Genomic DNA, 16,954 nt, shown 5'->3' with positions numbered 1-16,954 from the left:
AAATGTCATTGCTCAGTGTTTCCTGTTGTTGGCTTTTCGTTTCTCTGTTGTTTATGTCTTATCTTATGTGTCAGTCTGTCTTTGTGTATGATGACTTGGGAAATGAAATGAGAAGGGCAGCGTGGAGTGGAGCGTCCCACAACCAAGCACTGCTGATGCAGCCCTGGCTCTTGTCTGCCAAAACTGAATTAAAAAGTTCACAAGGTCCTTCTCTCCTGAAATTCCAACACTGGAGGAGGCTGGAAACATTTTATTTATTTTATATGTATAAATGGATCTGTGCCTGCAAGTTTGGTTCCAAACACAGAGTTGAGCAAATTGCCTCAGGCTCAACTAGATGTATAATTTTATGTGGCCACTCCGTGTTTGTGTCTGACTGATCTTAAATATGTAAATGTACTGTGTTCTATATGTCTTGATTATAGATTAATGACTTATTGGGTATGGTTCAAAGTCTATGATATCTGTAACAAAAAAGTTAGTTTACACTTGTAACCTGGGGTTGGAGCTGTTCTGGGAACATGACTTACTGCCATTTTAACTAAGGGCAGCCATGTGAGCGGTCACCATTTTGACTAGGGTTGAAAAGGTGGGGTGTTATGGCTTCATTGCCATCTTGACTGAGGGCAAACATATGATATGAGCCAGTCAAAGAGACAACAGCTCTTAAAAGATACTTTTAAATTAGGATAAAATTTTTGTATAATTCCTGTCCTGTCTTAAGAATCAGGTTTATAAAAGATAGGCTTTAAAACAATGTGTGTTTAATGAGGTATTAAAGCTATACCTTCATGCCATATATACTTTTTTCTTTTTGGTTTTCTCAAGACAGGGTTTCTCTGTGTAGCCTTGGCTGTCCTGGCACGTCCTCTGTAGACCAGGGTGCTTTTGAACTCACAGGGATCCACCTGCCTCTTCCTCCCAAGTGCTGGGATTAAAGGTATGCGCCACCACGTACCAGTAAGAACATATCTTGCTAGTGCCAATCTGTGTGACATAAAAACAATCTACTTGGTATTGATTTTAGGGACATTAAATTGTTTACACTGTTGGAACTTGGTTTTGTCTTCTACAAATTATGGTTATGTTTTCACTCTTGAAATAAAAATGGTACTTGATTTTAATATCGCCAAAACATACAGTTAAGAGAATGTAAACTTTAAAAAATTTTTAGAGTTTTATCAAAAAATTAAAAACAGCTTTTAAAAATGTTTAAATATGCAAGACTATCAGACATTTTAAACTTTATATGCTATTTTATTAAAAATGTCTTTATTACTATATGATCTTCATTAATAGATAAATAAAAGGTTAAAAATTGGACTGCAATGAAACACCAGAGACTGAGGAACTCCTATCTAATGACAGACACAGTAAGATGATGACCTAAGCAGTCTGGTAAAGAACTTGAAACCACTGGCTAAGAGAATGTTTATTCAAGCTAACAGACAGATATAAAGATTTATGTCTGACCTTGTTTTTGCTCACATTGTTAAGCTACAGCTATTTTAGTAAACTGAGTCATACAGGAACTGGTATGTTCTATAATGGTAAACTATGTAGGGATCAGGAGAGTTCCCAGTCTCTTTACGGACTGTAGTTGTCTCCTTTGGTAAACTTTGGTAACCAAAGTTCATGTAAACCTCAAGGAATCAGCAAGTCATAAAGTATAAATCCACCCGTCACAGGCCAAACTAAAAAGTTCCAAATGTAAGGTGTTTCAAGTTCCTGAATTTTAACTTGTGTTCCTAGTCTATATTGCAGCAGATTTCCACTTGTCTGACAGACACTATCCATGGAACCCCTGAAAACCGCAGGGCTCTGAACTGCTGCAAGCTGATGTGAACCCATCCAGCCGATGTGACTGCTCCCTGTCCTTTGACAAGGATCAGCTAATAAGATGCTTCTGATAAATGCTCCATTGCCCAGCCTTTGGCTAGCCTTTCAGTCTTCCTGGACCCTGACAAGTGATGCCCCTTTTCACCTGGAACCAGCTACAGAAGAAAGCTTGTTGTCCCTGCCCCCACAACAGGCTGAAAAAGTCAAAAGGAAACTCCTTGACAAAGGGACAAAATAGCTACCTATAATGACAATTGATATACTAGGAAAAATGAACTCAGATTTATTGTAGAAAAATGATTCTACAATATGATAGGACACTTGGCCTGTTTTACGCAGAACAAAGAGATATCCATCACATGACCTTGGACCCTTCTGCTTTTTTTTAATTACTGTTGACTCTTATGTCATTGATACAGTAACTAAATAATATTTCCTATCTGGGTACTGTTAACTTAATGGTTATTAAATCCAAATGCAAACTGGTACCCATCATAGAGTCAAAGAGTTGACTCAGAATACAGCTTTGAGGGGAATGTAACCTATCATCTCCATTTGCTCGAGGACCAGGTAACTTCCTGGGATTTTGGGAATTGTAGTTTTTGAATGGTAACATCTGCCCAGGACCAGTTAGCTTCCTGGGATTCTAGGAATTGCAGTTTTTGAAAGGTAACACCTGTTCAAGGACCAGGTAACTTCCTGGGATTTTGGGAGTTGGTGTTCATGAAAACTAACAACAAAATCTTATGGGAAAGGATGGTGGCCTATGGGTTTTGCCCCTAAAAGCTTCACCAACTCATATTTCGAGGCCACTTATCTGGAAAGTTCCCAGGTGATGGTCCTGGCCAAATTCCGTCTTGGCTAGTATTTAATATTTTTAATAAAAGCTTGCTTAAATTAGGTCAAAATGGTATAACTTTTTTTTTCTGGTGAATTTCAGGATTAATATATATCCACTCAGCCATTTCACTGGGTCCCTTCTTGTATCCTTTAAGAATCTGTCTTTCTCCTCATATTTCTTAACTTCTCTCAGTCTAGGGCCCCAGATAGCACGATTCTCTTCCTTCATCCTTAAACCCTGGCGTGAAGTGTCGGACACCATTCAAGGCTTTGAAACACAGCAACAAACCATGAGGGATTCAGTGAGCCACACATTGCCAAATAAGGTTGCAATTACACACAAAGTATTTTTCACTTCTTCCACTGACTATATGTAAGAATTTTCATTATAAGAATTTTTCTTTCTGCTGGGTTATCTACATTTTCATCAGTACGGTCAGTGATGTGTTTGCCATGCAAGCATGAGCACCTGGTATGATCCCTAGATCTCACATCTGGAAGGCAGGAGTGGTGACCTCACATCTTGGCATTAAGAGTGGTGACCTCACATCTGGAGGTCAGGAGCGGTGACCTCACATCTGGAGGCCAGGAGTGGTGACCTCACATCTGGAAACCAGGAGTGGTGATGAGCTGGGACTGGGGAAACATATACAGTCAGATGCCTGGGGGGTCACTGGATCATCACCCAAGCCTAATCCGTGTGTCTCAGGCTAATGAGAGACCCTGTCTTAAAAAACAAGGTTGACAGCACTTGAGGAATGACAGTTGAGACTGCCTTCTGACCTCCACACATGCCAGGGCAATTCGCCTCGGCACACAAACTTGCATCCACGCTCATATATACACACATGCACACACACAGAGCATATGTCCACACTGACTGTCATTAGCTGAGGGGAATTGGATGAAAAGGAAGTGGGGACTTATGGAAAGGTTAGAAGTTGCAGTGTTACATACCAAAAATGGTGTGAAAGACTAAAAAAAAAGATCAAGTTTCAAGTTGGGCAGACGTAGGATCCAGTACTCTGACTGTGTGGTCTTCTGTACATGATTTAACCTTTATGAATCTTAGAATTTGATGTGCGAGGCAGCAATAGACAAACCATGGGCTGTTCCCAGCAATTAGGACCTTGTTTGTCACCTTTTCCACTCCTTTTGTTCTCTCAGGGTTGGGCCTTTGGAGACCACACTCCAGAAATAATGTCTATTGTTTAAGAGGGAACTGCAATTCTTAACACTGTAGATCTAAAGATACCTTTTGTAGAGCTCTGCAGGACCAAAGATTTCAGATCCTTCTAGACTTAAAACAATCCCAAACAGTCCTGGCTTGTTAGAGACACTGGATGGGGCGGGTAGTCTCTTCATGAACAGGGACTGGGACCTAGCATCTTATACTGGACACACACACAGACACACACATACACATCCCTATACCTACAGACACACACAGACAGAGAGGCACAGAGATGAGCGTGCACACACACACACACACACACACAGAGAACACAGAGAGAGATGAGAGAGACAGACAGACAGACAGACACACACACAGACACACACACACACACACACACACACACACACACACACACACAGAGGAGACAGACTTTTTAGAGCAGTGCAGCCTGGCTGCAAATGGCCAGCATGGATGCCTCAAGAGAGCCCTCAAGCATTTGGCCCCTGGGTTGCATTTTTACAATTTTCAGAAGATCTTATGAGCTATCAATTATTTCTCTAACAAATTCATTTTTCTTGTTGTTGCTTCTTTAAATTACCCAGAGACGCTAACATCTGCTTGGAGTCGAGAACTCGAGCAGGTAAGTCTTCTATGTGGTTTCCCGTCAGGGACACTGGAGAGCTGAGCACAGCACAATCAAGCATCTGGTGCTGACAGAAGGAGCTCGTGCTTGGGGTCAGTCTAGTTCCACCTTAGAAAGTCACTTCAGTTCCTTCTAAAAAATGGAAGGGATCATTTCTCTACATATTCTGAAAGCATGTGACGAAGGTGACATGATGCCCATATAAGGGACTTTGCAATGAGAGCGATGACATAAATATAAGGGGTGTTAACTATCAAGGCAGAGTGGTGTGGGAGAATTATCTATATTCTGTCAATCATGTATTTTAATAAAACGCTGATTGGCCAGGCAGGAAGTATAGGTGGGTCAACCAGACAGGAAGTAGAGGCGGGGCGATGAGAACAGGAATATTCTGGGAAGCAGGAAGCTCCCTCGCCATTCCTGCCCAGACCACCGAAGAGGCAACATGTGAGCTGTTACACTGAGAAAGGTACTGAGCCATGTGGCCAATGTCGATAAGGATAATGGGGTTACATAAGTTATAAGAGCTAATAAATAGCCTGACCTAATGGGTCAATCAGTTTATAACCTAATATAGACTCCGTGTGATTTTCTTTGGGACCTGCTGGCTGTGGGATACTGGGGTGGATGGAAATCCACACAGCTAGCCCTCACACTATAGCAGAGTATCCAGAGGCAAAACAAAATTGCTACCAAGGCACTCCATTTTAGGTGACGGCTGCCCCTTTTCTCAAAGCAGAAATCTCTTGGTAAGCTTTGCCCTTTGTCTGGGACCAGCTGTCACAGCACATTCTGAATGTCTACCAAGAGGAGTTAGGTTGTATAGAAGCTCCTATCACCCAAATGGACCATTTTTTTTTTAAAAAAAGAATAAGTCATAATCTAATTTAAAAGAAACTTTTTTTTTAGTTTTTAAGTCTGTAGCACAATATTTAATATTTTTCTGATTTACACGATTTCCTACTAATTAAGATCTGTCTGAATTGGTAAAATACATTTCATCAACTAGAAAGCTTAAAACTTTAGGATAGTTTGAATCTTCAGGGTAGGCAGAGTCAGTGGGTTAGAGGTCCAGATAATACCACGGAGAGTTGTCCTGTGCTTTCTTAGGTCTTTTGATGACCTGGGTCCAGACTCACTGATGGGGATACAGAAGTAAATGAGAGGCAGTCTTGATCTCTGGTGACATATCTAAGACGTTTGGATGTGTCTTGGAGACCATAGGCACAGTGGCTTCCTATGTGGCTCACACATCTCTTTATAAGTGCTCTATTACAGTGGTATTATGTGTGTGTGTGTGTGTGTGTGTGTGTGTGTGTGTGTTTTCCCCCGATAACTGAGTGTGGACAGTCTCGAGACATAAACGAAGTGCCACATTCAATTTCCTTTCTGAAGTCTGGAGTTGCAATAAGGGTATCAGCTTGAGATCAGAAGCAATAGCCGTTCAAACACCCCCGTCAGTACCGATAATTGGTGTGATCTCAGGGACATTATTGAATTTCTCTGAGCCTTCCAGTTGACCAAGTGATTGAGGGATTCAAGAGATTGCAGCTGCAGTATTTACTACAGTGTTTGCTGTGAAGTGATTATCCAGCTGATGTAGGTGTTTTATCTCAGATTCTCTATTTCTTCTGCCTTCTGGTCCCCTCTGTAGAAAAGCAGCCCCTATTCAAGTCTTCCCAGGTCCCCAAACTGGGCCCAGGGGGTCTGGACAGCTTATATAAACTTCCTATATTGGAAGCCACCTCTTCTCATGTCTGGTTTTTCTGAGGCTCTACCACTCTACGCTCACTGAGGACATTAACTACACTTTTGTACCTTGTCCTCAACCCTTTGCCACTTTATTCAATTAGTAGAAACTCTATAAGGACTTTACAGTCTCCATCTTATTTCTCCCACAGTAAACACATGCTTGAGTTTTGTAGAGATTAGTTTAAGGCAGAATCTCCAGAACCCAGTTCATACGATAATAATCTGTGTTCCAGGGGGGAATGGTCCTTAAATTCAATAGGACTAGAAAGCACTTTTAGAGTCTCTTTATTTCTTTTGGGTTTCTCTGAGTCCTTGTTGGCTCGCGAACACCTTGCATGGAGTATTCTCACAGATCTGGTGCTACACACGCACGGTTTAGAAATACTGCTTTGAGACAAGATGGTGCTAGCTAGTTTCCCCGGATTGGAATTTAGGCTTGAGAAGGCTGTTTACAGCCGCGTAGCTCCGCAGTCGTCCTGTGGGACACCTCCCCAGTGCGCCTGGAAGTGCATACTCACGGCTGTGCCAGTTTTCGCTCCACCCTTTCAACTTGAGCTGCATTATGTACGGTAATGACACTTCTAATAAGTGGGACTTCAGGAATGTAGCTGCAAAGCAGCAACGCCAGCCTTGGCTCTCACTGTGCCCATTATGTTTCTTGAGCTTCTTCCCTATTTTCTATGTCACACAGCTAGATTCTATGCCAGAGAGTGGGGGATGTGTCCCAAAAGGAGCATGGTCAATCTAACTCTGCAGTCTTTTTTAGAGAGCAGAAGAACCCTATTTACTCAAAGTTCCTTATCAGAGGATTTTGAGAGCAGGAGAGAGGTCAGACCTTGCTTCTCAACGCAGTTCTGGCTCTTGTCACAATCGTTAAAAGTGTCTCGAGAGCTAGCTGAGTAATTCTGCTCTGAGCCTTCCTGAGCGACTCAGAAGCCTGGCTGCTTGGACCGCTATACCTTCTCACGCATGTGCTTTCAGTTGTGATACTGTGACTGGCCATTGTATGGACGGCCTGCAGGGTAGATCCTGATGCTAAGGGTTTGCAGCAGTACCCCCAGCTAGAGGTGAAAAAAAACCCAGGGTGACTGGAGTGTGAGGAAGTCACGTAAATGAGGCCATACTGGTGGACAGAAGCCAGATGCCTCCGTGCCTTGTATACCACATTAACATTTTAGCATTTACGAAGGCTTTAGAAAAGCCAAGAAAGGATCCGATACAGTGTGAAAGGCTTGTTCGTTCCAAAAACTGGAAGATTGTGTGTGACCCAGGTGATTTTGGACTCCCTGACAACCAGCAAGATTAGAGGACTCTTCGGGCAGAGCGGGACTTTGGGGGTTAAACGTACAAATCAGGGTCACGTGTTGCAAACTGACACCTTAAATTAGCCTTAACTGTATTTGGAAATTACTGGGCCTTTGGAAAGTAATTGGGATGGGATGGGGCACTCAGGCTAGCATTAGGGGCTTTACAGGAAGGGAGGGAAGCAGCTTGCAAGCTTCTTTGTGTTGTCATGTGACACTGTCTTTTCTGTTACAGAGTAGCAAGGCGGGCCCCAGGCGATGATGGTGTTGTGCTTCTGGGTTTCCCAGTTTCAAGAACACACTTGGTTTCACATTTCTCCCCTAACAAAGCACAGAAACAAACAAGACCAGAAAGCCTTTCTATGTTTCCTTCTGCAGGAAGAATGCCCAAGGATGCCACTGTGCTGCTTAATGTATTTGTCCAATGAATGCCAAAAATCAGCCCTGAGGATACTTTAAGAAGATGGTTCAATGCCTGGAATTTCTTTCTACAATGAATCTCTAAGAAGTAAAATATGTAAAGGAGAAATTATAGAGAAAAGACCACTCACAGTACATGTTTGAAATGTAACCTTAGTTTAAAAGGTTTTTAAAAACCTTTCATTATCTTAACTACTTCTGGACGGGAGTTCTGGTGGGGATCAGGAATAAGTCTCCACAGTGGAGCGCTGCTTCAAGCTGACAGGCAATGTATTCAGACGGTATGCAACACTGACCACTAGATGGCGCCCACTATCCTGCGTCTGCAAGGGGAGTGGGGTGAAGGAAAGAGGGAGGGTGATTGGAGCGGTTGGGAGGGGTCTAGAAAGATGAGGAAGGTGGGACAGGGGAGGGAAGTGCGGGGGGGGGGCAAAGATCCATGTGAATTGGCATATAAGGATGAAAACGTCATGATGAAACCCATTACACTGTGTTAAATTTAAATATATATATATATATATATATATATATATATATATATACATACATACACGAAATGGTTAACTATGGGAAATATAAAAGTATCTACCCACACACTTCTGACCTTACTGTCCTTCAAGGTATTTGTTAGGTAAGGATTTGGTAGCTAAGAAAGTTTGGAAAACCATCTCCTGACTTTTCTGTCTTTAGGACAGTTCCAGGGCACATTGGTGCACAGATGTTTTGCCAAGTTCTTCAGTGAAGACACGTGGCACTAAGTAACCATGGCAGCAAACCACTACAAGTATTTGTGAAGCATTGTTTTGGGGGGTGGGGTACAGACCTAGTCTAAACCCTGTCTAAAAGAAAAAAAATATCTAAGCCATACCAATTCTACCTTAGTCATGGTTATCTGATACTTTAAAAACACCGGAAATATCTATACGCATCACAATGCTTATCTGGAAGCTCAGGAAATGTTTCGGACAGAGGGTAGAAAGATGGAAAGATCCAGAAGTTGGGAGGACTTCTGGGAAGCAATGTCCCCTGAGAGTGACCCAGCTGCTGCACTCAGGAATTCACAGCAGCTGTAGTTGCTTGTTAAACCTGCCCCAGATCAAGCTGGTTGCGGCTGCTGGGGGCGGGGCATTTTTCGACGGTATGGCCTCTGGTAGGATATCAGTGCTCCAGTGTGTGGGCTCGCACTACCACTATGCATTTAATAGGATTATTTAGAAAAGAATAAAGAAAGGAAAATGGAAGACAAGAAGTTGGGAGTCACTGGAGTTGGTCCAGAAGGAGTAAGAAAAGAGGGGGTGGATTTGATGAAGATATATACATGTAGGTAATTCTCAAAAAAATCAAAATATTATATTAAAATCACTCTTAATTGAGAGTTGTTAGCAGTGAATAGCATCACTGAAGGAAGACTTACCATGTGACATGCAGGAGAGAGAGAGAGAGAGAGAGAGAGAGAGAGAGAGAGAGAGAGAGAGAAAAGCAAGCACACTAGAACTGACCCACTGTAAGCCATTATGAAATAAATTACCAGGAAAAGTCTATAGTCTGCATGGTGGAGTTATTCTGGTGTGAATATTATGCCTTTGATATTTTATCATTAAAAAGATTTTCCTTTATTAGTATATTTTTAAAGTTTTTTTTTGTTTTTATTGAGCTGTACATTTTTCTTCACTCCTCTCCTTCCCTCCCCTCTCCCCTTCTACCATTCCCTGTGACCCCCACGCTCCAAATTTACTCAGGAGATCTTGTTTTTTTCTCCTTCCTGTGTGGATCCACGCATCTCTTAGGGTCCTCTTTGTTGTCTAGGTTTTCTGTCTGCCCTTGATCTTAAAGTTACCATCTAGCACACAGCTCTCTTCTCCGTGAAGACTGCCCGAGAGCAAAACCTACTCCAACAACTCTTCCCTCTGTCTGAACTTTTTAGGTTTGTTAACATGAATAATTTGAAAATTAATCTTACGTGACTCAGTGTCATATATAGAGTTTTTATTTAGCTTTGATTGTGAGAGTCTTTGTTTGTGTTTTCTGGGAATGCACACCTTCCTCTTAACGTCTAGTTTAAACTGTGGATGTGAAATCGTCTATCTTGCACATTGCACATTCATAATTCTAATTTGTAGCTTCCTTCCCATCCTTTATATCAGCGGAGCCTATCAAAGTCTCTTTTTTTCTCTGACAGTTACCCAATGAAACTAGAATACTTAACTTGAAGTTAGATACTTGCTACTGAAAGTTAAATAAACTCAAGCAAGTTAAAAAGAAAAACAAATGTTCCCTCTTTCCTTGAAAGGGGTAATAACTTCCAGATAATATTTTTTGGTATCTAATGCTTTTGCAGATGTTGTGTATAATAAAGGGTATGCTCTCAGAAATCCAGAGACTGTCATGTCTTACGAATTCTAATTTTCAAGATAGTTCCACAGTTCCATGGTTTCATCCCTTACTTGATTTGTGGTCCTAAAATTAATATTTAATTTGATAATCTATCTTTAAAGGCATAAATAATTTTGAGTTTTTTTCTTTAGAGTCATACACAATCCTTAGCCTCTGTATTTTGTCACATTGTATAGAAGTCAGAATAAAACCCATGGCTTTCTAGGTTTCCTAATTTGGCAGAAGTAGAGAATCTGATATCACTTTCATGACATCAGCCTTACTCTGAGTATAATAATGTTTAGTGTGGTCATTTGATTAAATTAGTTGTAAATACTGCCTGAGTAAAAAGCACCACACGTATCAGCGCGTTGGAGTTTCCAACCACAGCATGGGTTCAGAGCAGTGAGCATCAAGGGAATGGCTGTGTTCTGCAGGCAGCATGTTGAGATTGCTGTGTGGAGAGAGGACTTGGGCTTTGGGTCAAGAGGAGTGCGTCTGAGTCCAGTGACACAGTCAGTAGTGGTGGAGCTGCGGGGAAATCATTTGTCCTTCTGGAATCCCCACTCCAGTGAGGAAAGCTGGAGAAACAGGAACTTACCATGAGAGTCGGCATCTCCTTAAGGACAGACATGGCTAAATGCAGGGAAAAGTGCTTCTAGCTCTGCTGTGTGAGAATGTGCTGTGACCGTGTAAGTGCTGACCATGAGGAGATGACAGGACGGCCACCCAGAGATAAATTTCCTTGTATGTCTACTTAAGGTTTCTGTCTACTTACAGGGGATTGCAGAATCGGACTCTCAGGCTATAATGACTTATTTTGAGCAGATGCTATGAAAGTCACTGTACTAAATGTTGAGAATACAAACTCCTTTAAGACAGCGAATTTTCTCTCAGAGATCTTACCAGGTAGTAAAGAAAGAGACATGCTCACAATATAGGTGATAAGGCTGAATAGCTGCCTAGTATATATTGTATGCCATTTAAGTGTCAAAGACACAGCTCAGCTCTTGAAAGACAGAAAAAGGCCCTGGCATGAGACCTTACATCACATCTCTCAGACTCGGCATCCAGTGAGCTGCAGGCTCTTGGATGGCAGAGGTCTGCGTTGCGGGAGAGTCATAATGATCACATACAAGGTCAGGCCATCCACATGGGCTTCTGGGACTCTCTGTATTCAGGTCAACTGCAGTGCACTTTTCAGGGAAATTGTGTGTGTGCATGTGTGTGTGTGTGTGTGTGTGTGTGTGTGTGTGTGTGTGTGAAAGAGAGAGAGAGAGAGAGAGAGAGAGAGAGAGAAAGAGAAGAGTATACGGTAGGGATAGAGAAAGAAAGAGGTAGCAACAGAATGGAAGGAGAGGAATTTGTTCATTTGTTTAAGGGAATAGAATAAAAGCTAACAAATTAAGGCATCTTGGAAAATTCTGTCTATAAATTACAGCTATAAAATGAAAACAATTTTTTCTGAGTACACAATGAGAACAAAAAGCTATGTGCTTTTATTGAATTATGAACAGTAATCTTCTATAAGAACTAGAATCTTTATATAATTCTCTATTATTTACATTATTACTAAAAACTCTAATACGATTATGAACATTCACAATAGATTTAACTATCCTCTGCACCAGGGAGGGTGCTTTATGTAGTGGAGACAGTCAGTAAGTACATGAACATACACAAGAGAGTAAAAGGAAGCAAAAAAAAGAAAAGAAAAGAAAACACAAAAGGGAGGAAGCAAGAAAGGGGAGGGCAAATAGAACTGGACATTCACTTTGAAATTTTACTTGTATTTTTGATAGGTAGGAAATTAATTGTATGCATTAACTTGCTAAATTTTGATGTTGCTCAGTATTAGAGAGCCTGATTCTCTCATGTAAATGTAGGGAGATCCTTTGTGAGACCTGAAAAAAATTTTATAGCTATGAAAGAAAAATAAGATCTCTAAATCTATGATATAGCATAGTACCTTAGAATTAATAATACTGTATGTATTATATATTTAATTCTTTTCATAGTGTGTAGTGTGTGTGTGTGTGTGTGTGTGTGTGTGTATGTGTGTAGACCAGAGGTTGACGCTGCTGTGGGACAGTGGTTTTACCCTGTAAAGATTTGTTTCTTGTACTTGTTTAATAAAATGCTGATTGGCCAGTCGCCATGCAGGAAGTATAGTTGGGGCAACCAGGCAGGAAGTAGAGGCAGGGCAATGAGAACAGGAGAATTCTGGGAAGAGGAAAGCTTAGTCAGCTTTCTCAGTAGCCACCCAGACACAGAGGAAGCCAGACACAGACTAAGCAAGATGTGACTGCCTCCCTGAAAAAGGTACCAAGCCACGTGGCTAACACAGACAAGAATTATGGGCTAATATAAGTTATAAGAGTTAATAAGAAGCCTGAGCTACTAGGCCAACCAGTTTATGATTAATGTAGACCTCTGTGTGTTTATTTGGGACTAAATGGCTGTGGGACCTGGTGGGACGGTTACCTCTGGCAACAATTTTTCTTTGTCATTCTCCCCAAAGATCTTCCTCTCTCCACTTCAGAATCACTGGGGTTACAGGTGTGTACTACTTTCTTTTTATGAGTGCTGGTGTCCTGAATCTTACAGACCGAGCCATTTATCTAGCCTGCTTTACATTTTTTAATGTGTTCGATGTAAAATGAGTGTGTTCTAAGTGGTTACACCACAGACAGAATACTAGGAGAAATGATTAGAGGTGATGGATATATTCATCGTGGTACCCTGTGGTAAGAGTTAGAGATTCAGGGAAACACATATTCTTCTAAAAGACATTCAGGTGTATATACTAAATAGGTACATGTTTTTGTTTTTCAGATACCTTAGTAAAATGACCTTAAACTTCACTTTAATAAAATTAGTAGTAAATAATAGATGCGAAGAAAGTTTTATTGGTAATTCTTTACATTTTTGGTTGCTGTTGATAGTAATTCTTGGACTTAGGCGAATGCTGCCCACTGCCCCTGATCACCATTGCCACACCCTGTCACATTTTCGTACATATTTTCTCACATTCTTCTTATGTGCGCCAAACTATAATGTAAAACTGCAGTTTGAGGAAGGTGGTCACAAGTTCTTGGGAGGTTATCTTTCAATAAGTAAACAATATACCATTTTAATAAGGTCTGCTTCTCAATATTCTATTGCACACAGATACATAGGACCATCTAAAAGAGGACGCTAGAACCTCCACCTTTATCCAAGAGAGGTAAAGTCACCATCATCGAGGACCTCTGGACCACCTCAGTGACAATGGTCTCATAGTCGATGCTAGGAGTGGATGAAAAGAAAGAACATGAAAGAGACATACTCACCGATAAGATCTGGTCACCTCTCTGGAGCTCCCCACTCAGGTCTGCTGGTCCACCGGCCAGAATGAAGGATACAAAAATACCTTCTCCATCTTCCCCGCCCACAATGTTGAAGCCCAGGCCAGTGGAGCCTTTGTGAAGGACTACCTTGCGGGGCTCCCTGTAGAAACAAACGGAGAACACAGCTCACAGGGTGACCCTGCTCAGATTCCGCTTTCTTCTACTATTGTGAGAATATGCGGTACCAGCTGCTCACCACCTGCTACAGTGACGGTGGCTTCCCATGGTAGGGATGCACTTGCAGATGACGAAAAGACCCATGAGGGCAGATATCCGAGTTTTCATCACAACCATCAGCATCTCATGCAACACCATTTCTGAAACACCTTCAAGCGGCATTTCTTCCTCTTTTCTCTTCTAAAGTCTCTGTGATTGTATTGACCATACAATACTCAGTAGACAAAGAAATAAAGGAGAGATGAGGAGAGGAGAGGTATCCATCAGACTGGACCTTGCCAGTGGTGGAAAGCACTGGAATTTCTGAGGCAGCAAGACTGCTTCAATGAAGAAGATTAAGAAGTGGTCATGTGCACTGTTGACTTGATGGGAGGCGGGAAAACCAGCTGGGATGCATAAAACAGGGAAAGGAGGAGGGCTGGCCACAGTGAGGATGCAAGCGAGTGACAGAGGAGAGCGGAACTTGAAGAAAGATGTGGTCGGGCATGGGGAAGGGGAGAGGGCTATTAAGTAACTGTCAGAAAGAGAAGTCACGGGATGCAGGCGTGAGGGGATGATAGTGAGGCATTTCCTGTTCCAGCTGATGGTCACACACCCCTGTGGAGACACTCTTCAGCAGATGGAGACAAATGTGAATTGAGGGTCCTAGAAAAACCAAGAACCCAAACCAAACAAACAAGACAAGACTAAGCAAACAACAACAACAACAACATCAACAAACCCCCAGAAAAACAAAACAAAACACCTGGATTAAAGAACACACTGGTGACTCATTCCCCCGCTTTGCTATATACATTAGTGTTCATGTGTGTGCCAGTGACATACATGTGTGGAGGCTAGAAGTGGTGGACTTCAGGTGACAGTCCCAAGGCACTGTCTACTTCCTGAGTATTTCTCACTGACTTTGAACTCACTGATTAGGTTAAGCTGACTGACTAGCCCCAGGCAGTCACCTGTTTCTGCCTCTAGTAGTGAGGTTACAAGTGTGTGCCATTGAGCCTGGATATTTTTGTAGGTCCTGGGGTTTGAACACATGTCAGATGCTTACTTACTTGGCAAACACTTTCCCAACTGAGTAAGACATTTCTCCTGCACCTCATTCAATTTTTAAAAAAATTATTATTATTATTATTATTATTATTATTATTTTGTGTGTGTGTGTACGTGTGTGTGTGTTCCAGAGGCCAGCTTTTGGGAGTTGGTTCATTTTTCTATGAGTTCTAAGGATCAACCTCACATTGTCAGGCTAGTGCTGTAAGTTACTTGTTTTTTTTTTTTTAATTTTTTGAGACAGGGTTTCTCTGTGTAGCTTTGGAGCCTGTCCTAGAACTCGCTCTGTAGAGTTCTAGGCTGGCCTTGAACTACAGAGACCCCCTATCACTGCCTCAGCCTCCCGAGCGCTGGGACTAAAGGTGTGAGCCACCACTCCCTGGCTGCACTCAGTTAATTTTTACCAGCCGAGTCATCCCACCAGTTCTTCATTCAATTTTCCTTAACAGCAACAACAACAACAAAAAATGTGTCCTGTCAGCCTTAAATGTGACCAAAGAGCCTTTCTGACATCCACCTTTCTCCTCTAAGCATCTCAGTTCCAATTGCTAAAGTTCCTTTATTTTCCTCTCAATGATATGTGGCTAGTAAATACCATCCCATATGTCGTTATGCTAATAAGGCAAGTTTATTTGTAAGCACATCTCCATGCTTAAAATGATAGATCTATGTTGAACCTCATTATAAGAATGTAAAATGCACATCCAAGCTTAAACCTTAAGTAATATGGTAAATAGGGCTATGTTGTCAAAGGAAAACTGACATATAGTTAATTCACTATATTCTATATTGGATAGGCACTAACTAACTAGACCAGGACTTTTTCGAGGTGGGTGGGTTATCAAAATGTTTTCAAAATACATGAAATATTCGTGTCCTGGTGGAATTGCTTTCTGATAATAAGCCACAGAGCCAGCAAATGAACTTATTCTTTATTAGGTTAGAAATCAGTATTTGGAGAAAAAAGAGGAAGCAGAGCGATATCCGGTGATGGATTCTCAGCCTAGGCTGTGCAGGCTGTGCAGGAAATGTTTGAGAAGGACTAAGATGAGGATTCCGGTAGTCATGCAGGTACCCAAATGTAGGCACTGCAGATTGAGAAGGTACTGACAATACCCAGACCTTAGTATGTGCGGATTCTGATGTCAAAGAAGAACCAGGACACCACTATGATGAGCTATGATAATGGCTCCAAAAATTCTTGTCAGTCAATTCCAGTGTCATCGAGTGCTGGCAAGTGTTGGCTGTCTTTTCTCTTTGGAGGCTCCCGGGGTTTAGGGGGCTAAGACATTTTTGGTAATAAGCTGACAGGTGCTGGAGCCTGTATAATGTTTTCTGTAGGGAGCTGATGTATTTTACGTTGAACGATGCTTCCCCTGCGGAGCATTTCGCCCACGCCAGCTGGGGAGTCTGAGAGTTTAGCTCCCTACCAGAGAGGGGAGCAACGGAGAATTTCAGCGATTCTGCCTTCTCTCGCATATGTAACAGGAGAATTTCAGGGTGGTTGCTAACTCACATATCCTTCACTAGAGTGTGTACTGGAGTCCAGGCATCGTATGAAGTTGGGATAGAGCTCAGTTTCCATAGGGGTGCTGCTGACACAACCAGACAGGCCAAGGTTTCAAGACCTGCTAGGTTGTTTGTTGTTGTTGTTTTGTTTTGTTTTTGTTTGTTTTTTTCCTATTTCTGTGAGAAACTACTATGACCAAAATATACTCAGGGAAGGGAGGGTTTCTATTAACTTATAGTTCTAGTGGGATAGAATCCATGGTGATAGGGAAGGCATGGTAGCCAGAGACAAAAGGACCACGTTTTTATCCACACACAGGAAGTAGTGGGACAGAACAGGAAGCAAGGTGTGGTTCTAAAACCTAAAGCCCGCCCCCAGTGACACAATTTCTCTCTTAAGTCTCTACTTCTTAAAGGTTCCTTTAAAGTGGCCAACCCCTCTTATAACGGGACTGACTCTAACAGGGCCGGTTGTCTGTTG

General features: G+C 41.9%; 1 protein-coding gene across 27 annotated transcripts in view; it reads right to left on the bottom strand.

The window, feature by feature from the left end:
* The window catches only part of Dlg2 (discs large MAGUK scaffold protein 2), a 1,777,227-nt gene that overhangs the window by 305,167 nt on the left and 1,455,106 nt on the right, over positions 1–16,954 (bottom strand). For all 27 annotated transcript variants that reach the window (XM_085683002.2, XM_085683004.2, XM_085683006.2 and 24 more), the window contains one exon: positions 13,681–13,837. In XM_085683002.2, coding sequence (XP_085539128.1) covers positions 13,681–13,837 — 157 coding nt within the window. The remainder of the gene's footprint in view (positions 1–13,680; positions 13,838–16,954) is intronic.

This window comes from Myodes glareolus, chromosome 24 (assembly GCF_982192425.1).
Source record: "Myodes glareolus chromosome 24, mMyoGla1.1, whole genome shotgun sequence".
Lineage (NCBI taxonomy): Eukaryota > Metazoa > Chordata > Mammalia > Rodentia > Cricetidae > Myodes > Myodes glareolus.
Note: the sequence above shows the minus strand (reverse complement) of the source record. Positions and strands in the feature narration are given on the sequence as shown.